Source organism: Lates calcarifer, linkage group LG16_LG22 (assembly GCF_001640805.2).
Source record: "Lates calcarifer isolate ASB-BC8 linkage group LG16_LG22, TLL_Latcal_v3, whole genome shotgun sequence".
In the NCBI taxonomy this organism is placed as follows: domain Eukaryota; kingdom Metazoa; phylum Chordata; class Actinopteri; family Centropomidae; genus Lates; species Lates calcarifer.
The window spans coordinates 8,631,992-8,652,805 of NC_066848.1; the positions used below are offsets into that span (position 1 = coordinate 8,631,992).

Sequence of the window (20,814 nt, forward strand, 5' to 3'; positions counted from 1 at the left end):
TCTGGAATGGGCCATTCTGCACAATGAGTACTTTTACTTTTGGTACTGTAGATATAGTTTGATGCTTACACTTTTCTACTTTTGTAAGTAAAATCTTGCTTTTTTTTCAATGTGATATTTCTACTTTTACCTATAATAAAGATCTTACCACTTCCTATGTTAACTAATGAAGAAAAGCTATTGATTATTATCCTTAGGGCACTCTATTAATAACAACACAGTAATTAACTATTTGAATCTTATCACTGGACTTCTATATTTAATGCAATTTTCCAAACTTTTCTCTCCTGTGACTGATAAACATCCTGGCTGTTTCAGTGAGAAAGTTAGATAAAGGTCAGCATCACTGACACGTGTGATCAGGATGATGATGCTCTGTCAACCACATGAGGTCCTCATTTTCAAAACAAACAAAATGGCGGCGCGCTTGAGATGGGGTCTTCACCAGTTGTTGCGAGCAAGAAATACGGCTCAGTTTCGGTTTGAACTTCTATATCTGCAACTTATTGTTTTGTACTGCTGTTATGACAAGTTGTGATGCTTGTGTAAAGCTTAAACTTGGCGTACTGGGGTGTGGTTGAGATGATGCTTTTAGCTAGCAAATTAGCTAACAAGGAAACTGCGACACTAGGCAACGGTGTGTCACTAATCCTATCCACCCATGTACAGGTAGAGATACCGAAAAAGCTAGTTTAGTCTAGTTAATTCCACCTTTTTAGTTGTCACCGATTTCATATGTGGCGTGCCTCTCGATCCTTATTATGTCTGTTAGCCGCTAACGTTAGCTCACCGTGAACTTCATTGATTGTAAAATGACGAAACATTTACATAGTTTATGTGTTTGTACATCAAACCCTGAGCTGATAGGTAAACATTTGCTTTCATCCCTCAACACGACATTACTGTTTAATCCTGCCTTTAAAAAAGTGAACGACTTGAAGTCTTGTATTGACTGACAAACAGAGTTATACTCTTTATGTTGTAAGGTTTCCAGACCAGATCCAGGACCTCATACCACTCTCAGTGCACGACCCAGAGCTCCAGAAAAGTTCAGCTTCAGCCCGGGACAGGAACCACGCACGTATCAAGTGAGAAATCATTGTCCGTAATCAAATCCCCCCCAAATCCCCAGGTTTACTCCATATCCTTTGGGGTTGCATAATTTGATTAATTGCACATCTGTCACAAAGTTGCTCAACTTTTGTTGTTGAGTTTTGTTAAATGTCTTCAGTTTTTTTCATGAGTAATTAAAGCACAGAAATGGCATCTTAGGTTATATATAATTCCATCATAGGAGAACTGCAGGCTGCAACTAACAACTACTGTTTTTGTTAGATTATCATCATCAGTATGTGTCAGTATCAGTATGTCAGTTGTTTAGTGTATAAAATGTCTTCACTATGACTACTCTTACTCATACTATTAATAATACTACCAAAAATTACAATTTAACCCTGACATCAAAGTTGACATGCTCTAATTGCTTTTGCTGTCTGACCATGTGTCAAAAATATAAGAATGTTGAGTTTACTGTCATAAAAAAACAGGTAACTAGCAAATATTCACATTTAAGAGGTTAAAATTGTGGCATCATAATTGATGAAAAAAGCAAACAAACTGAATGATCTAATAATTTCAGCTCTAGAAAACCAATTAATTTCTGGGTGCCTGTGGAAATAATGAAACTGCGATGTACAGATTAATCAGACCATGACCTTAAAAGATTCACTCACACTGTCATCTTTCATCATCTGTTAATGATACTGCCATGTAGAAAAGAAAAAAGAACGTTAATAATAAATTATTTTTGTGATGTCTTTCAGTAAGACACCTGTCCATCCAGACTCAAGACACGCCAAACCCCAGAAGCTTGAAGTTTCTCCCTGGTAAACCTGTCCTAGGAAGTGGGACACTTGACTTTCCCTCGCCAAGCTCAGCTGAATGTTCATCTTTAGCCAGGTTGTGTGTTTACTGTTGTACTTTGTCATGTTCACTTTGTACAGTTTCTAATGTGGTAGACATTTTAAAAGGAGTGCATTGTCTCCACACTTTAGAAAAAACTATTAAGTGTTACATCTCACATTCATAACTGAATTTATTTCAACTCATAAAGATCCATGTTGTCAGAACAATGAAAAGAAATATCTAAATAAATGCATCAGAATTGTGAATGTGCGGCTTTCCAGTTCCTCTCTTTAAAAAGGAATAATAGTTAGATAATGGACATTATTGTCATTGAACTATTCATGTTTGTGTCCTCAGTTTCTGAAAGTGATGATCTTGCATGGTTGAAGAGTCACACAGGAGATGTGACAGATGAACAGTCTGACCGCTACACTATGTGATACTCCAGGGTTTCTGTGAATTAAATCAACTGAATGCACGTGTGATGTAGATATGTTTTTTTGCTGAAACGAAACAACAGCATTGTGTAAAGCTTCATGCTGTCATGGTATGTTTCATTTTTGTTGAACAATAACATGAAAAAATGTTTGTTGCAGGGTCCTGTTTGAAATCGAAGGAGTAAAAAGTGTGTTCTTTGGCCCTGACTTCATCACAGTCACCAAAGTAAGTATTAAATGTACTTTAACACCTTGTCACTATGTTTTTATTGATATGAAATCTTTGTTTGGAGAGATAACACACTCATGAGATTTTTGGTGACGTGTCAGACAGATGAAGATGTAGAGTGGACAGATATCAAGCGCCATGCCCTAGAGGCAATTGCCAAGTTCTTTGAAAGTGGTGACCCGATAACAACAGGGACAGTTCACCATGAAAGCAGTGAGTATGCAAATGGACATTTTGGTCAAGCATGCAGTTTTTTCACAGAATATTTCTTAAATATCTCCACACTGTACAATTTGTAGGTCTCTCTGAAGATGATGATGAAATTGTATCTGTGATAAAGGAGCTTCTGGACACCAGGATCAGGTACACTTCTAGTAACGTTAAGAGCAGTTTAGGTAATAATTTCAGTCTGTGTCAGTTTATTGTAGTTGGAAAGCTCACTGATTCATAGTTAATGTGTTGTAAATATTATTTGAATCCTGATCAAATATTTCCTAAGTCATTTTGCTATGATAGGCACTTAGTGAAGTGATGTTGACAGTGTGGTGTAAGACAGCTGTACTGAGATAACAGTCTTAATCTTTTTGTTGTTTCTTTCTGTACACCACGATACGGTGTATTTCACTTACAAGGCCTACAGTGCAGGAGGATGGAGGTGATGTCATCTTCAAGGGTTTTGATGATGGCACAGTCAAGCTGAAACTGGTTGGTTCCTGCACAGGGTGTCCCAGCTCCACAGTCACCCTGAGGAACGGGATTCAGAACATGCTGCAGTTTTATATCCCAGAGGTAGACAAGGTGGAACAGGTGATTATCAAGATATGTCATACAATACGATAGAGGCTTTGTAGTTTCTGTGTAGGATTTGTTTCTGCAGCTGGGGAAAGATTTGTGCATGTTTTTGTTCTGAAACCAGTTGTCATTTGGATATTTTGATCATCACATACAAGGAATAGTGATGTAATCTCCTTTTAATTCTTATTTTTTGACCCTCAAGGCTTAGCAAAGAAACCAGACATTTTTTTTCAGTCTTTGGGTGCAGTTTTCCAGCTTTTGTGACTAGAGTTGAATAAAATGATGAAAAAAAAGATGATTTACATATTTGCTACTATATTGAGTTGAGTTTATGTCATTCTTTGAAGCGTGGTAGAATATATATTAACAGACTTTTATGTTACATTTTAATGTTTTGTCAAATGTCTTTGTTTTTCCAGGTGGAAGATGAAGTGGATGAAATTAATGCAAAGGTTTTCTCAGACCTGGAACGCAAATTACAAGAATAAAAACTTGTTCGACACCCATGGACTTTGTTAGAATAAGAAAAAAAAAAACACAGCCATGCATTATTTCCATTACTATTACACAACATGAGAATGAAGACAAAAAAATATTTCCTGCTATTTTGTGTGCATATACTGTTAAGCATTCAAGCTGTAATTTGTGTGTACATACTGTTAGCCCCATACTGTTAGGAAAGAAGAAATACTGTATACCTGTATGCAGGAGATGCAGTCATTTTTCTATTTAAGAAAAATGTTCTGCTGTGATGGCTGTAAATCTTGAGTTGTATTTATTTCTTATAAATATTGTATATTTTGAAATAATATTTTCATAGGATGGAAAGCTTTTGACAACTGGTTATAGTCAGACAGAATGAATGAATGAAATTAATGATTTGATAAGATTTTACTGTTGTTGTCAAATGAAACGGCTGTTTTTTTTCCCGTCAGTGTATCTGTTAATTAAATAAAATGTTAGCAAGGCTACAGGTTTGCACCCTAAACATTCTGTATGCTGTTTGTGAGCTTTGTGCTCCACTCACACTCACTCATCAATAGCTACAGATTTACTGTATCACATTAAATAAAGTTCACAGTTTGAAAGCAAATCTTAGTCGTTGATTATTTTCTATTAATTTCTATTACATTCAAACCAGGCAGAGCAACAGACCTCTTTGTATGATGCCGTACAGTCAAACAGCAGGAAAATGCAGCCTCCAAAATGATTATACAGTTGAATTAACACTCATTTAACATACTTTCAAGGAAAATATTATAACCTTCACGGAGGGAAGATATATTGAAGGACTGTTGTATTGGACTGCATTAGTTTTAGCTAGGTGTTTAACTACATACAAATTGACAAAAAGATAAACCTATTGCATAAAACGTACAGTGTCTATATACAAAACAAATGTAAACTGAAAATAGGATGCAAACAGTAAGGGTGTGGGGGAGTGCTGGAATAAATATTATATTGTACATAGCTACAGAGGGCTTATGTACAGTATATGCACCTATACAGGTTTATACATGTATACACTGTACATAAAAGTATGCCTGCTTAGTTTTATATTTGAATATAATTTGTAGGCAAAAGATAGAGAATTGTGACACAAATTCTTCACCTTTTTAAGTCATGCTCTGGAGGTACAGCCACACAGGGACAGTTTATTTGATGGGTAAACACAGGTAAACCACTTTATACTGAGTCAGCCGCCTGGAGCATGGGTCGGTTTCGGCGCATGCGCAGCTTCTGTGTTCATCGGCCGGTGCAGGGGGACAGTGGTAAGCAGTGATGATAATGTTTTAATCAAACCTTACTACAGTAGTTATCGTGAACTATTCACGAACATTTGGCGTGCAATTATTATTTGCATGCAGGAGAGTTGTTGCCATTAGTGATCGTGTGTTTTTATGCTTTTGAAACATTCAGAGACAACTGCCAGCGAACGTTAATTTGGGCCTCGCTCTCTATAACAAATCAGCACGAGGCTAATCTGGCAACAAAGCTAACGACGTGCAGATGCTAAGTCTTAGCTAGCGTTGTATACAGCAAGTGTGTTACAGCAGCTATGCTGTGTTTTAATATGGTTTTAGCTAACCAAGGTGTGTTTTAACAATGTCGACGAAGCTACAACAATTTAGCTTAAAAGAGCGTTAGTCAGCTGCTGTTAACCATAACAATAACAGCATTAGCTAGCGCTAGCCTACTGTCAGTTGAAGTGGCTAACGTTAGCCAGCCTGCTGTGTCAGCAGTTATCCTACTAATCTACGGAGCATTACCGAAATTAAGGGAAACGCGTTCTGGTACTTCTTGTCTACGAATACGTAATTTGTTCTTTCCAACTACTGACTCTTTCCCTCAAATGGCTCAACCAAGTTATTGTAAGACAGTAGGAGCTAGCTAAAGGTAAACGTTGTTTTTGTTTTTCCAGCCAGTGTTGACAACATGCCAGTCGTGTAAAAGTAAACTTTTTAATTCGAAGTTGTCATATTACGCTATAACGTTATAACCCTTTCCTTTGGGTAATGCCTCCTGTACAATACCTAGTGCTGACTTGGATGTTGTTTCGGTACTCTCTGTTTACCCTGTGCGACTTTTGCTGCAAATGCATACACGTCTCTCTATGCAACTGTGAACAGTGACAGGGCATGGCCATTAAAAATTGTCTGCTTGGGATTTATTTTCTTACCCAAATCGTATTTTTATAGCATAATAATGTTCATAAAGTTTTTAGTTAGTGTAGGTGCAGAAATTATCAAGATTATTTTTTCTCCTGATATCTGCCAGATGTCCTTCAAATATACCTCATTTTATAATTTGTTTTGTTTATAGTGACAAGCATTGGTCTGGTGAACAGAGATTGCCCTTAACCTGAATGAGTCATGGCCCAATTTGGGGGACAGAAGAATCCGCCCTGGGCGACTCAGTTTGCGGCCACAGCAGTGTCCCAGCCGGGTCACTCAGGACAGTCTCTTGACCTCAACAGTTTGCACTGTAAGTATAGCAAACCGGAGGGTCTGGGCTATTTCTTTTCCTCTTTAAGCAGAAGCTTAAGGGCAGAAAACATTTTTTTCTTTGAATCCGGTGCCTTATTTTCTTTCTCTGCAGCTCTGGGTGTGCAGCAGCCATCTATTCTGGGAGCATCTCCCTCTGTTTACTCTCAGCAGTCAGCCTTGGCTGCAGCCTCCCTCAGTAACCAGTCTGCTGCAAACTATCAACTGTCTCAGCAGACTGCTGCCTTGCAGCAGCAAGCTGCAGCTGCTGCAGCAGCAGCACTACAGCAGGTCAGTCACAGCAAGGTAGTCAAAAGCACAGTTAGCAGCCATGGTCACATGTAACACTGTTTGATCAACTACAATCTCTCCCATGTGCTTTTTAATGTATACAGTCTCAGATCAATACAGCTCTACAGCAGTATCAGCAACAGCAGCAGCAGCAACAACAACAGCAACAACAACAGCAACAGCAGCAACCTCCCCAGCAACCCCCTCAACAGCAACTGTACAATGTACCTCATCAGGTGAAACATAGGCTCATTTTGCTTAACGCCAACCCTAATCCTAACCCTTTATTTCAGATAGTCATACTCATGGTAACATTTGAAAAAGTATTGCTTCCCAAAGAAATGTCATTGGCATTAGGTTTTATATTTAGATTTCTGTTGTGGCTCTGAATAAATTGTGAATGTAATTTGATACTACTCAAGTGTCAGTATGTTTTTATATGTAGCGGTAAATAGATTTTGTTTCAACTGGCAAAATCCATTAGTGAGCACACAGCCCATTGGGCTGTAGAGAATTGTTTTGAGAGCAGAAGGTGCACCGTTTTAATGTGGGTAAATCTGTTGTATCGAGTCAACAAAATGGTCACTCTTAATATTTTCTGTTTTCCTTCCTTCTTCACAGCTCCCACAGCCTCAACAGGCACTGATTTCTCAGGTAATGTGCAAAACACATACATTTGCCGCATTCTGTATATTGTCTATCTTTTCCAAGATACCAGTCCAGGCTTGCAGTTGGGGTTGAATTATCTGAGTTACTGAGAAATCTCATATGTACTTTTTTGTCTCTGTGCATATCCATTTATATAGGCGTATCATGTTCACCATTACAAGGGGATGAAGCATATTGCAGCATACATTTAGGTGTACAGCACAGACTGACTGTGAGGATATCTGTGTAGTTTTTCTTCATTCTCTGTTCATTGTTTGTTCTTACATCAAAAACTACACTGGTGTAAAAGGGTTCCTTTCAGCTTTACTTCAGAGCAGCGCTCCCAAGGTTGAACAAAGTTTAAAATGGCTTCTTTCACAGCCAGACTCTTCTTGCTTTTCTACCTGAGCTGCTACAGCATTATTGGACTCAACCTATTGTGTGGGCCTTCCATCACCATATAAATATTTTACCATTTCACAGTCTAGATCAGTCCTGTTAACATCTAAGCATTTGAATCTCGAATGTAGGCCAAATTTTTTCATAGCTGATCAGATCAAAGCTTTTTTGCTTTATTGATTCCTTAGTGATTGTTCCAAGTTTTTGATTTGCTATCAAAATGTTTCCCTTTGTATTCTTGCAGTGTTGTGTGCCCATTGTATTTATTGATAGGAAGGGTTGAGACATGCAGCCAGAGTGTATTCATAGCAGCAGTTTTTTTGAGCCCTCTCTCTGTTCTTTACCCTCAGCCCCCCGTTGCCCTGCCCACCAGCTTGAGCCTCTCTAACCCCCAGCAGACAGCCCAGATTACTGTGTCCTACCCAACACCGCGTTCAAGTCACCAACAGCAGACACAGCCACAGAAGCAGCGAGTCTTCACTGGTGTCGTCAACAAGTTACATGACACATTTGGCTTTGTAGATGAAGACGTCTTCTTTCAGCTAAGGTGAAAGAGAGTATGGTCCCTGGCATCTCTCAGACTGTATTTCTTGTGGGAATGAGGTTGTTGGTGAAATGACAAGTTAAAATCTCAGTGTCATTAGCCATAGTTTCCTCATTGTATGTATTGCATTAACACCTCCCTCTTCTTTTTACACGGCCTATGTCATTTTCCAGGCCAGTATTTGGCACTGTTATTTGTCCAATGTGAAACGGACATAGAGAGATGTCTTAATGCTTTTTTTATATGCATCTTTTCAGCGCTGTGAAAGGGAAGACCCCACAGGTGGGGGACAGGGTCCTAGTGGAAGCTGTGTACAACCCGAATATGCCCTTCAAGTGGAATGCCCAGCGCATCCAGACCTTACCTCAGCTAGCAAACCAGTCGGTGAGAACACTCAGAGGTTGCACTAAGTCACTCAAGAATAACATTGTCCAACATGTTAACACAATGTGGGGATTTCTGCTTAAAAAATTGCTCTATCTGCTACAAACATATGCTTCGTCTACCTTAAATATAGATACAAATTCTTTATGTAATAATATCTACATGATTTTTTTTTCCACATTTGCTAAGAGTCTCACTGATACTTGGAGTTGTACAAAATGTGAATGAATACATTTACCCCAGTTGAGTATTTGTTAAATTCAGTTAGTTTTAGCCTTTGGCCTTATTGATCTGAGTAGGTCAATAAGGCCAAACACCAGAACAGTTGTTGACTTGCATCTGTGACCAAGCCTACATGGTGAAAATGACAACATATCTATTTGAATTTTGAATATTTAAAAGTGGAATTTACAGGTTCATTTTAAACCCTGGACAATTCACCTGTCTTAGTCTGAGGAGAATAATATATTTAAATGGTTATTTTTCCTTTTTTTTTCAGATTTAATCTTATCCCTGTACCTCTCTGTCTTTTACTGACTGCTGTGTTCTCAATCCCTCCTAGCATCAGCAGCAGCCTCAGCCTTTACCTCAAGCTTCTCCACAGCTCGGCAGCCTTTACAGTGAGCCAGGGATGCAGCTGCGCTACTCAGACATGCACTCCACTGCGGACAACAGACAAAATGTAACCCCCAAGCCCTGAATCACACACTTTATTGGTCTTTCTTCCCCACTCTCTTTTTTTCCTTTGCTGCCTACCTATTCATGGTGAACCATAGTTAGAGCTATTCTTGGTTTAACAATACATTTCTTTATTTTAAGGTACATTAACATGTCTTACAAGGGGACTGTTTTTACAGTATTGCTTAATACATTTTTGAATGTACTTTTTTGTGATAGATTACAGCCTTGTTACCCAGATCATATTTATTTTTGTTTGGAAAACAAACTAATGTTGCTGGAGATATTACTTTTGTTTCAGAGGTGTTTTCACACTTTGGGCGTTTTAATGTTAAAATCAGCAAATCTCTCTACAGGGGACACTGCAGAAGACAGGGACTTCAGGAAAAGCTGCTATAAATAAGAATACATTTTCAACTTATTTTAAATAATGCCAGAAACAGTATACGGGGTGAAATGAGCATTTGTCCAACTATGAAGCAAGAAAATACATTTTACGTAACTGGGCTGGTTTGCAGTAATCCTGAGTGTGAAGGTTTGGTTTGAAGTAGCATGCAAATCATTACCTTACCAGTTGAATCAGTGCCTTACCAACCAATGGGATACATACAGTTTTAATAATGATATTTATATTAGCGTGTATGTCTCTGAATATTGTAGCACTGTGGCCTTTTGGTTCAAGTGACTATATTTCAACCAGAATGTTGCCAAACTTGTCTGCTCACTAGATACCTGAAATATTCTCAGAAAATACTGCCCATATACCAATACTGCCCTCATAAATGTTGTTACATGCAACATGTCATTGATAAAGCAGATCTGGTCATGCTGGCTTATGGTCTTGACAAATGGAAAGAACTATTATTAAAATTACCTTACAGTTAGGATTTCACAGTGAAATAGTACTAGTGTGATTCCCCAACCCCCAAGATGTTCCACACAGTCTTGTGTCAGCGTCAGGCATCAGCAGTTTGACTTCTGTTTAAATATGAGCTCTAACAAATATTACAGTGATGTCAAGACATGTAGTATGAAGAAAGATTTTATTGACATCTCAGTATACAGAAGCTTGTATCTGGCTTTAGGTGAAATAATCTCATATGAGATAAGTATAAAAGTCAATACTGAGAATATTCTTAAACAGTACCTAGCCATAGTTCACAGATATCTCTTCAAGAATGTATCTTTAACCATTACCTTTGTCTCTGCTTCTTGTTTTCTTCACCCAAAAGATTTGATAAACAAATATAAAGTTTTTTTTACCCAAACAGGTCAAAACCTGGATTATTACTTTACTTTTCACCTTAAGACAATTTGAGATTAGGACATTGTCCCATAGCAAAACTAAACTGAGATAGATGCCCCCTGGGTTGAGATTTTGTTTCACAACAGGTATTCTCTGATCAAGACAACCTAACAAGGCGCCTCTGATAAGATTTCCTCAATTGTTTCAATCAAGCAGATATTAGGACCTTCTCCTAGCTTCTTCTTTCAAGCAGCCACTGACCAAGATTTTGTACAGTTCCTCATCTTATCTGTTGTGCAATCATTGGCATGTTAATTGAAGATTGTTTCAGGTTTGCCTCTGAAGTTGTCCTCATGTCTCAGTTTTTTTTACTCTGTCTTTTTTGTCTTTTCTCTAGAGCCAACCTCAAGCTCCTAACATGATGAAAGCAGCCCCCACCATCCTGCAGTCGCTACCTCCCCCAACCACATTCAGTGTTCCGTCCCAGGCTCCCCCTCCTTCCCTCCTGCAGGCCCAGCTGTCTGCTGCCTCTCTGGCTCCTCTCCTCCAAAACCCTCCTCAACCTCTGCTGCCACAGCCTCCGCCCAAAGGTAAGTTAGTGGGGTTGACTATTATTTTTTAGATGTTTTGGTACAACATTAAGCACAAAATCAAAGCTGTCTGTGTGGTATTTAAAGTGCTTTGTTTTATGTGTTTTGTCTCTAGATGTGTTTCCTGGGGGTCTGCTTCAACCCCCAGTAAGGATGATGCCACAGCCGCAGCCTGTCCGGCGGATTGAACCTCCACCTCGTTTCCCCAGTCGCAATGATCGAGGCCCTGAGCTCATCCTCAGGAGTAAAGAAGAACGCAGGTGAGATGACGATAGATATCATAGATGATCTGATATTTACAGTTGTAGTCAATATCCTGTAAACTTCTGCCTGCTATTAGTGAGCAGTCATTAGTCATTTTAATGTTTTTACTTAATTCATTAGCCGAGACAGAGACCGTGAACGAAGGCGATCGAGAGAACGCTCACCTACACGCAAACGCTCCAGAGACCGCTCACCGAGACGGGACCGCTCACCGAGACGGCCTCGCAGGGTAGTGCCTCGATACACCGTCCAGTTTTCCAAGTTCAGCTTAGATGGGTGAGAACTGTCTTTTCAGTGATTCATGCTTTGTAGCTGGAAACAGATCATAGTGGTGTTACACTCTAGTGAAATATTTAACTATATATATAATGTGTGTTGCTAAAGTAGTATCTGTCCTCTCTGTGTTCTCCAGCTCCAGCTGTGACATGATGGAGCTGAGGAGGCGCTATCAGAGCCTCTACATTCCCAGCGACTTCTTTGATGCTGTCTTCACCTGGGTGGATGCCTTCCCCCTAACACGACCCTTCCAGTTTAGTAATGCCTGTAACTTCCACATCTTGCACAAAGAGGTGGATCCTCTAGTCAAGAACACAGCTGTGCTGGACCCTCCTGATGCCAACCACACCTACAGTGCTAAGGTAGGACTACCAGTGATAAGTACAGCTGCTAGAAGGGGTGATCTAAGAAGAGGACCAAACTAATATGATACTGAACACCTAAAAAATATTCACGAAATATGTATCCTGTACACTAAAGATTTAGTTTACGACTGGCCGACACAGTAATTTGTCCAAAGCAATTACATTTTAGTCTAAAGAAAAAAAAATTGGAAAGAAAAATCTAATTTCACCCCTTTCCATAAGTATAATTTAGAAATAAATGTATAGGCCTGCAGATATGCACAACATGTAGCTGAGATGATTGAGGTCTATGTGCCAGGGCTTTTGGTACCACTGCTGCTATATTAATCCAAGAACCACCTCTCTTTCTCCCTACACTGGGATATTCTCATGCATTTTGGGGGAGGATGTTTCCAGTTCAGGCTGTTACTAATCAGTTAATGTGGTATGTTTGTGGTGTAGGTGATGCTGCTGGCTAACCCCAGTATAGAGGAGCTCTACCACAAGTCCTGTGCTCTGGCAGAGGACCCCCAGGAAATGAGAGACTCCTTTCAACATCCTGCTAGACTCATTAAGGTACTTCACATCTTTTCCCTGCCTCTTAACATATACATGAGCTGACAATGATGTTATGATCCTATTCCATTGCTGAACACTCACAATGTTGAAAAGTCCTGACTGACGTCAGCTGCCATGTGTCCATAACGCTGGTGTTTTAATATCTTTTGGTAGAGGATCCTCAGAGGTATGAATATTTGGACATGCTGCTGACCTTTTTGTTTCTTTCTCTGTCCTCTATTTTTTTGCTCTTTCCACCCTCCACACCCCTTTATCCATATTCCCCATTTCCATCTAACCTGTACTCTGTGGCTCTCCTTGTACCCGTCTGTCTTTCTCCTCCAGTTTCTGGTGGGAATGAGAGGAAAAGATGAGGCCATGGCCATTGGTGGTCACTGGTCTCCCTCTCTGGATGGAGCTGACCCAGAAAAGGATCCCTCAGTCCTCATAAAGACAGCCATACGCTGTTGCAAGGCACTCACAGGCATAGACCTTAGTCTGTGCACTCAGTGGTAAGAGCTGCTATTCTCATCAGTATTTATTTGTCTCATTGATTGTGTTTCTTTTTAAACTCATTAACTCTGCTGGTACTAAAATCTCAAATTGAGTATCTGTAATATGCTGTTAATTTTACTACCTCTATACTAAATCTCATCCTGGATATGTTGGGTGATATTTTTTGTTTCCTTTTTATATCAATGATTGTTGTGTTGTTAATTTGCTACCTATTATTTACTATTATTTGTTGTGTTGTGCAGTGTTCTTTTGGCCTTTCGTGTGTTGTCGTCTTGGCTCTCTCTTTCTGTCACACTCTCTATACTTATATACGCCTGTTTCATTGTGATGAAAAACCAAACGCATGGACTTTGTGGCTGGAAGCAGTAGCCTGGACCAGAAGACACTGCCATTACTTTTTTAATTTTATTTTTTTTCTGTTTTCTCTGTTAAATATCTTACATATTTAACTGGCTTTCACTGTCCTGTTGATTCTGTCTCTCTTCGCACAACTCTAATGTAGTGCGTTAAGTGTATCCTAGGTTAAATGCAGCGCACTCATCCATAATTGGCTGAAGCTATAATGGGGATGAATTTGGGGGTGTGATTTATTTTATGTGATTGTCTGTCAACTTTCTCAAAATGGCTGGCGTAACCTGTGACAACAGTTGGAGAGCTGCAGACTGGGTCCATTTGTCTATGCTGTGTGTTGTATGGGAGAAAGGTCACTGTAATGATGTGTACGATCATTCAGTGACCTCATGGGAGGGAGTAGCTGTAGAAGGCTCGCCTTAGCAAGGCTTGCCTTTTATACTGTGCCCTGACCAGAATGTTTCTTTCCAATGCACCCTCTTCCTTTGCGACAGGTATCGTTTTGCAGAGATTCGCTATCATCGGCCAGAGGAGACACACAAGGGGCGGACAGTCCCTGCTCATGTGGAGACAGTGGTTTTGTTTCTTCCGGATGTTTGGCATTGTCTTCCTACCCGCTCAGAGTGGGAGGTGCTGTCACGGCGACTCCGGGAGCAGCTGGCTGAGAAGCTGTCGGCCGAGCGAAAGGAGGCGGATGGAGAACAGGCACTGAACCGCTAATCCCTCTCTTCTCATTTCCGCTTCTCACAGGAAGGCACAGGAATTACAAAAAACAAACCCCAGATACACACCAGACACAAAGCACACCTCACCATTCACGCACACAGACACGAACACAGGCAGATTATTGTTCCACCAAACCTCACCTAGGCTTCTTCTGTTTACTCCTCCACCTGTCCCCTTCTCCTCTGCTCCAACTCCCATTCCTCCATCAGCACTCCCACCTTCCCTCACATCCAGCAGACACATACAGTGGAAGCAGTGAGACTAGGGTGTGTTGTGTAGGCCCCGATCGCAACTGATAAAACAGCTTCCAGCTCCTCAAACACCTCGTAATTGGGTGCTAATCTGGGAGTAATCATTGATGTTAATCCTGGCAGTTTGTCGAGCATTACATTAACAACATTTGCTTAACCTTTCATTTTGGGTGCTTACAAATTGGTTTGGCAGTGAGCTCAAATAGTCTCCCAGCTTTTAACCAGTGGTGATTTTTTTAACACTGGAATCTGTAATGTTTCTTAAAACTGGAATCTGTGGAGTCAGTTGCGTATAAATAATGTGTTTGTTGTAGAAATGTGTATTTTTATGATTTTTTCACATCAATTTGATATCATCTGACTTCGAAAAGAGAATCTCCCCCAAGTCCTGTTTCTTGTCTGTTCTTGTTGTTGGATTCTACACTTTCATTTGGACTATATGTAGAATTTGGTTTTTCCAGGGCAGTTGGTTGGACAGAAGGACAGATGGCTCCTATCTGACGTAGGTGTATAAAACCCATAAATGGCTATACCCAATACCCAGTCATAGACCATGGTAGGGCCACCCTATCCTCACTCCGTTTGGAGCCCAGCTTCAGTTCACCTGATGTACCTACACACCTTTTGGACACACCTCTCATTGATTTTTACCTTTTTTGTGTTCCACAGATTGATTGATTGGCAGCTGGGGGGCATTTCTGTTGGTTTTCATAAGAGCTAGAGAGCTTCCCTGTGTACGCTTCAGTAGCAGTGGACTTAAACACAGTCGAGAGCTCACTAGGACGAGACAATGAAAGACAGATGTGACCTTGCTTCTTGCACGGATCAACTTTAAAGCTCACGAAAGGCCACGAGTGTTGTGCTGACTGTTTGCTATCCCACCTCTTTCTCTCTCTCTGCCTGTCTCTATCTTAATGATTTCCTGTCAAGGAGGAAGAGGAGAAGGACGACGATGAGTCGAAGGACGTTAGTACTCCCACTCACTGGGCTAAACTTGACCCGAAATCAATGAAGGTAAGGTTCAAGGAGATAGTCTTTGCACTGATCGTTCAGCTACACATATGACTGTATCTGTGTGGAGAGCAGACAATGAACAAACCTGTTAAAGTACCTGTGGACCTGTAAGATATTTAAAAATACAGATTTGTGTGTATTCTCTGTGTAGAAATTCTTTCACATCTGTTTGAGCAACTACATGGGGCCAATAAGTCATAACACCAAGAATGCGCTCCTCTCTTCACAAGGTTAAATGTTTTTCTCTTGTTTTCTCTTTTTATAGGTAAATGACCTGCGGAAGGAGCTTGATTGTCGCTCGCTAAGCTCTAAGGGGTTAAAGTCGCAGCTCATCGCTCGCCTCACGAAGCAGCTGAAGGTGGAGGAGCAGGTGGAGGAGTCCAAGGAGCCAGAGAAACCAGAGAGTAAAGTTGCTGAGGAAGAGGAGCCATGTCGCACTGAGGAAGACAGAGAGGTACAGAGAAATCTATTAACTGAATAATTATGTGGAAAAGTACTGATAATATGAGCGAATTTAGAAGTAATGGCATTTTTGTTGTTGAGGTAGAAATAACATAGATGTCTCCTTTATATTGTACAAAGCATCTGTTCAGTTGAGAGGTGAAAATTAAATGTCTTAGTTTTGGCAATTTTTGTCAGTATTAGTAAGTAAGTAGGTAAGTAACCTTACCTGTGTGTTGGTTTGATGTGTTCCTCTCTGTTAGGAGGAGGAAAGGAAGAGGCAAGAGGAGCTTGAGCGCCAGCGGAGAGAAAGGCGCTACATCCTCCCTGACGAACCCACCATCCTCGTACACCCTAACTGGGCAGCCAAAAATGGCAAATTTGACTGCAGTGTCATGTCCCTGAGCGTGCTGCTGGACTACAGGCTGGAGGACAACAAAGAGCACTCCTTTGAGGTGAGACTTGCTGCCATTTTACATATAGAATTTACACTACACATTTGTTCTTTATTGGTGTGTTATGCCAGTAGAATGCAGGCTGGTAATACACTGTCCTACTTTTCTGTCCAGGTCTCTCTATTTGCTGAGCTGTTTAATGAGATGCTGCAGAGAGACTTCGGCTACCGTATATATAAAGCCCTCGCTGCTCTTCCTGCCAAGGACGAGAAGAAGGAAAAGGAGAAGAAAGCCAAAAAAGAGGCAGAGAAGAAGGAGGCTGAGAAGAGGGAAATAAAGAAGGAGAAAGATGAGGAGAATGAAGAACCAGCAGTGAAGAAGACCAAAGAGGATGAGGACGATAGGAGGAAGGTAAGCCATTACACGTGCCTGGTCTTTTCAGTCTGTCATTTTCTCAACAAATGATGTGTGTTTTCATGCAGTTGTATATGACTTGTGTTTTTAACCAGTATGATGAAAAGACTGTGAAAAAGGAGGAGTCTCGCGACGAAGAGGAAAATGAAGACGATGGCAGCACAGCTAATGCTGAAGAATACGACCCTATGGAGGCCGAAGATGCAGATGATGACGATGATGATGGTACAGCACTCTGTCTCATTTTCTTTAAATACGTCAGATTATTTTTTCATTTCCCACAGTATAATTTGGTCATTGATGAGAAACCATGCACCACGCTGAACCTGTGATGGACAGCATTTCCACAGTTTCTGAGGCCTTATGTGGGGAAGAACATCACTTTCTGCTTTTGCTATATACATTTGTCTTCTGTTCATACTGCTTTAACACTCAAAGAAATAATAATAGAATTTAAATATGTATTTAAGAACATCAGGGACCATTTAGTTGTGAGTCAACAACTTTTTTTATTCCACTGATTTCTGACTAAAGTGCTCCATTCGTCCCCACTCTGTTCATTTCTTAGACAAGGATGACGATGACTCTAATGACAGGGACAGGAAAGACCGCAAGGACGACCGCAAGTCATCAAAAGAGAGGTCATCCAAAGACAAGGTTTGTTAGTCACTGTTGTATGCCTAGTGTTCAGTCACTGAAGTAGTGTAACATGGTTGTTGGTATAAATTTTGTTGTCGTTAACACCAGGAGAAGAAGCAGATGGTCACACACAACAAGGAGCTGCTGATGGCATTTGTCTACTTTGACCAGAGCCACTGTGGATATTTGCTGGAGAGAGACCTGGAGGAGATCTTGTACACACTGGGACTGCACCTGTCTCGTGCTCAGGTGAAAACACGTCAAACCTAACTATGTCTATGGTCTGTTTCTGTTTCTGGATCTGCATCCCTGATTCTTAGTCTGTCAGACTGTCTATACTCCACTGCTTGCCTGCTGATGCTTTTGCTGCTGCTTTTTTACAGCTTAGTTAATCTGTCTTGTGGATTTTTGTCTGTTTTCAGATAAAGAAGCTGTTAAACAAACCAGTGGTCAGAGAGTCTTGTTATTACCGCAAACTGACAGACAGGGGAAAGGATGAACCGGTTCCCTCGTTTAATGAAGCCCTGATAGAAAACCTGTTAGGTAACACCATGTTTCTAACACTCTCAATTTTTTTATTTACCATTACATCAGAAGTGTCATATGACAAACTCTCTTCCTGTATGAAATTCTCTCTCTTTCTGACAGGTAATCGAGGACTACTTCCTGCTCCAAAAGCTCGTGTTCAGTCAGAGGCCAGTGAGTCTGGTAATCTGATCGTCTATAATGGAGCCATGGTCGACATTGGCAGCATGATGCAGAAATTGGAGAAGAGTGAGAAGGCAAGAGAGGAGATAGAACAGAAACTCATGGTGCAGGATGCCAAAATGGGTATGATTTGAATTGTATTATGCTATTTATTAGAGTGTCACGAGTTGCAAGCTACACTCTGTGTCAGTAGTCCATCAGGACGATGATCTGGCTCAATTTGAGCTTTGCTACAAAGAAGTCCAGTCTCACTTTATTCAACAGTCTTCCCTCTGTGATTTCCGTTGAGATGTGGACTGGCACATTGCTACCAACTACCGCATACAAAATATAAAACAGGATATTATATTTATAGAATGGAGAATAGTTTTTGGTTGATAAGATTAATATTTCCACTATTATACAGGTTGAAAATCCCATATTCATTAGATGTAGATTCTTGAGTAGTAGCAGAGTATAATTTGACCTGACTTTGCCTCTTGATGTCCACTGTGCTTAATTGTGAACCTACATTCAGTGTAACCATCCTTGTGACTTTTTGCATTGCGTCATTCCAGATGAAGATGCAAAGGTTAAGGCACAGCTGGAACAAGCAAACAAAGCCTTGTCCAAGGAGCTGGAGGAAGTTAAAAGCACCCTGAGCCAGACTGAGCAGACTCTGAAGGCTGCAGAGGAGCAGAAGACTGTCTACCACGACCACATCAGCAAGACGTCCAACACTTTGATGTCCACTGTCAAAGGGCTGCTGGCAGTGCTGAAAAAGGTGCACTGCTTTAAAAAAAAACAGGCAGAACTGTTGTTAATCCAATTATTTTTTTATGTTCAGACAGGATCTGAGCTCACATTCACTGATTACCTTTTTCTTTCTCTCTCAGGACCAGGAAGTAGATGAGTCTGGTGACGAAGTCACTGGTGATCACATCCAGGCTTCTCAAACAAATGGCGCTGATGAATGAGTGACACATTTAAACTAAATGAAGCTAATTTTTAACACTGATTATCTTAAAAAATGTGTAAATAAGCTCACTAAACATCATTCTTTTGGACCTATCCTCTCTTAAGTACATGTATAAATTAATAAGTTCCCTTTTGTTAATTTGACCTCGGTTTCCATGTACAATAGTTTTGTTTCTGAGGAGTTACTTTTCTTAACTTGAATAATTTTAACTATGTCAAAGCTTTGAAAGGCTTATTTTCATAGTTTTAAATTCAGTTGCTAACATTTCTTTTTGCCATTGCTTTAGCTTTGTTTTGGCCATTAAAATGCCACATTGTAGATTTAAATGCCAGTATGTGTGAGTTGTACTTTTCAGAGATTTTTGTTTTTCTAATGAGCAATAATGATGCTATTTATGTGAGAGAGAATTCGTTAAAAAAAAAAAAAACTATATTTAAAATAAACTAATTTTGGATGGAAAAGGGTGGGAGGGGGTTCTATGTGGCTCAGACAGAATGAATTTCTTTATAAATTGTTCTGATCCACTGTTAAACCACAACTGTGTTCAGTAAACACATTCGATTTACATTTCTTCTGCTCAGCTAATTTAACCTGCTTCTGCTGGGCTTTTTTTTTCTTTCCCCAAACACATCATGGCTATGCATGATTCCTGCCTTTCTTGGACCTTTTTGCTGTCGGCACCTACAGGCTGTATCCACCGAATGCTGCGCTGCCAGTTACAGTGCTTCACCTTTTACTGTGACAAGCATCTGTTTTGTTTTCTGAAAAAGGAAAACTACACATGAGCCAAAAAAACATAAGCTCAATGAATGTGTGAAGGAATCTTTGCTGCAGAGACATGAACATTTTGAAATCCATCTATGAATTGTGTGTGTTGGTTTTGGGTTGTTCTAGAGAAGAGCCACAATTATATTCAAATGTGCTCCAGAGCAGGCAATTTTATTTTTCTATTAAAAATGTACTCTATGGATGTCTTGTGCAAGAGTAAAGTGGTCTGTTTTAACACTACAGTGTGTCTGCCTTTTTTCCACCAGTTTTTTGTATGACTTAATAATTAACTGAAAGATTTCTCAAATTTGAAAGGCCCTTTTCACAGTAGACATTGTTACTTGTTGTAGCTGAAAAGAACAGGTATCAGGTGCTTTTCCTATTATGGCACATTAAAATGTCCCCTGAGAAAAAGACCTGTTGTTAGTGGTAGAAACTAAATAATGTGACTTTTAGGAGGAGTTTTATTTTTGTTCAGCGCTGGTATTTTCTGCTTGTATTACTATGCTGCTCACCAGCAGGTGGCAGCAGAGTCCACAGTTTTTGACTTACTGACCAGAAGCGATTTTGTGAACTTAAAGGTTGAAAGCATTTATTAAGCAGTTATTCACTGTTCTTCAATACCATCTTCACAGATGCAGTTTGACTTGTCATGGGAATAGCTCAGGTGTTACTAATGATATTAATTATATCCCTGTCCCAGTAAACAAGCCATTCCTGCTATGATAAAGTGTCTATTGTGGAAAAGGCCTATTAAAATGAGGTGGAACAAAGTCTGGCACCATAAAAAAATGAGCAACTTACTTATTATTATTTAAATTTGACTACTTTTTGCTTGTTTCTTCCCAGCTTGTGACTGGACCATCAGGTGCTGGACTTTTAGTGGTAAGAGGAATTCTAAATCTTTCATTTCCTGTCAAGTATGAAACAGATGAGGTTAAAAATCAGTGAAGTGATCCTCAAAGCAAAGATCTCAGCACCAACGGGAAAACGTGATGAAGCCGAGATCAGAGAGTGAGAGTTACTTCACACCATTTATCAGGAATAATATCCCTGGTGGT

General features: G+C 40.0%; 2 protein-coding genes across 2 annotated transcripts; both read left to right on the top strand.

Annotated features, from left to right (window-relative positions):
- The first annotated feature begins 400 nt into the window (after positions 1–400).
- On the top strand, positions 401–4,459 carry zgc:110319 (uncharacterized protein LOC796111 homolog). The gene is made up of 8 exons (XM_018678318.2): positions 401–508; positions 995–1,088; positions 1,824–1,959; positions 2,502–2,568; positions 2,673–2,784; positions 2,871–2,934; positions 3,204–3,378; positions 3,786–4,459. The coding sequence occupies exons 1-8, from the start codon at positions 416–418 to the stop codon at positions 3,852–3,854; spliced, it is 810 nt and encodes a 269-aa protein (XP_018533834.1). The 5' UTR covers positions 401–415; the 3' UTR covers positions 3,855–4,459.
- Positions 4,460–5,065: 606 nt separating this feature from the next.
- Positions 5,066–19,993, top strand: ccar1 (cell division cycle and apoptosis regulator 1). The gene is made up of 26 exons (XM_018678331.2): positions 5,066–5,138; positions 6,190–6,351; positions 6,466–6,641; positions 6,746–6,877; positions 7,263–7,295; positions 8,039–8,235; positions 8,490–8,616; positions 9,179–9,298; positions 10,938–11,130; positions 11,246–11,390; positions 11,515–11,670; positions 11,807–12,032; positions 12,477–12,590; positions 12,918–13,084; positions 13,934–14,144; positions 15,347–15,430; positions 15,696–15,884; positions 16,135–16,326; positions 16,441–16,677; positions 16,776–16,905; positions 17,249–17,337; positions 17,428–17,568; positions 17,742–17,862; positions 17,968–18,150; positions 18,585–18,790; positions 18,903–19,993. Exons 2-26 carry the CDS (start codon positions 6,240–6,242, stop codon positions 18,981–18,983), a joined length of 3,762 nt encoding a protein of 1,253 aa, XP_018533847.1. The 5' UTR covers positions 5,066–5,138; positions 6,190–6,239; the 3' UTR covers positions 18,984–19,993.
- Positions 19,994–20,814: the final 821 nt, after the last annotated feature.

Bases quoted from the DNA above. Each gene is read 5' to 3' on its own strand.
- zgc:110319 (XM_018678318.2), top strand. From the start codon at position 416: ATGGCGGCGCGCTTGAGATGGGGTCTTCACCAGTTGTTGCGAGCAAGA. The intron at 1,089-1,823 runs GTGAGAAATCAT...GATGTCTTTCAG, and splicing joins AGGAACCACGCACGTATCAA to TAAGACACCTGTCCATCCAG. The intron at 1,960-2,501 runs GTTGTGTGTTTA...TGTTTGTTGCAG, and splicing joins GAATGTTCATCTTTAGCCAG to GGTCCTGTTTGAAATCGAAG.
- ccar1 (XM_018678331.2), top strand. From the start codon at position 6,240: ATGGCCCAATTTGGGGGACAGAAGAATCCGCCCTGGGCGACTCAGTTT. The intron at 12,033-12,476 runs GTAGGACTACCA...TTTGTGGTGTAG, and splicing joins ACCACACCTACAGTGCTAAG to GTGATGCTGCTGGCTAACCC. The intron at 18,791-18,902 runs GTGCACTGCTTT...TTTCTCTCTCAG, and splicing joins TGCTGGCAGTGCTGAAAAAG to GACCAGGAAGTAGATGAGTC.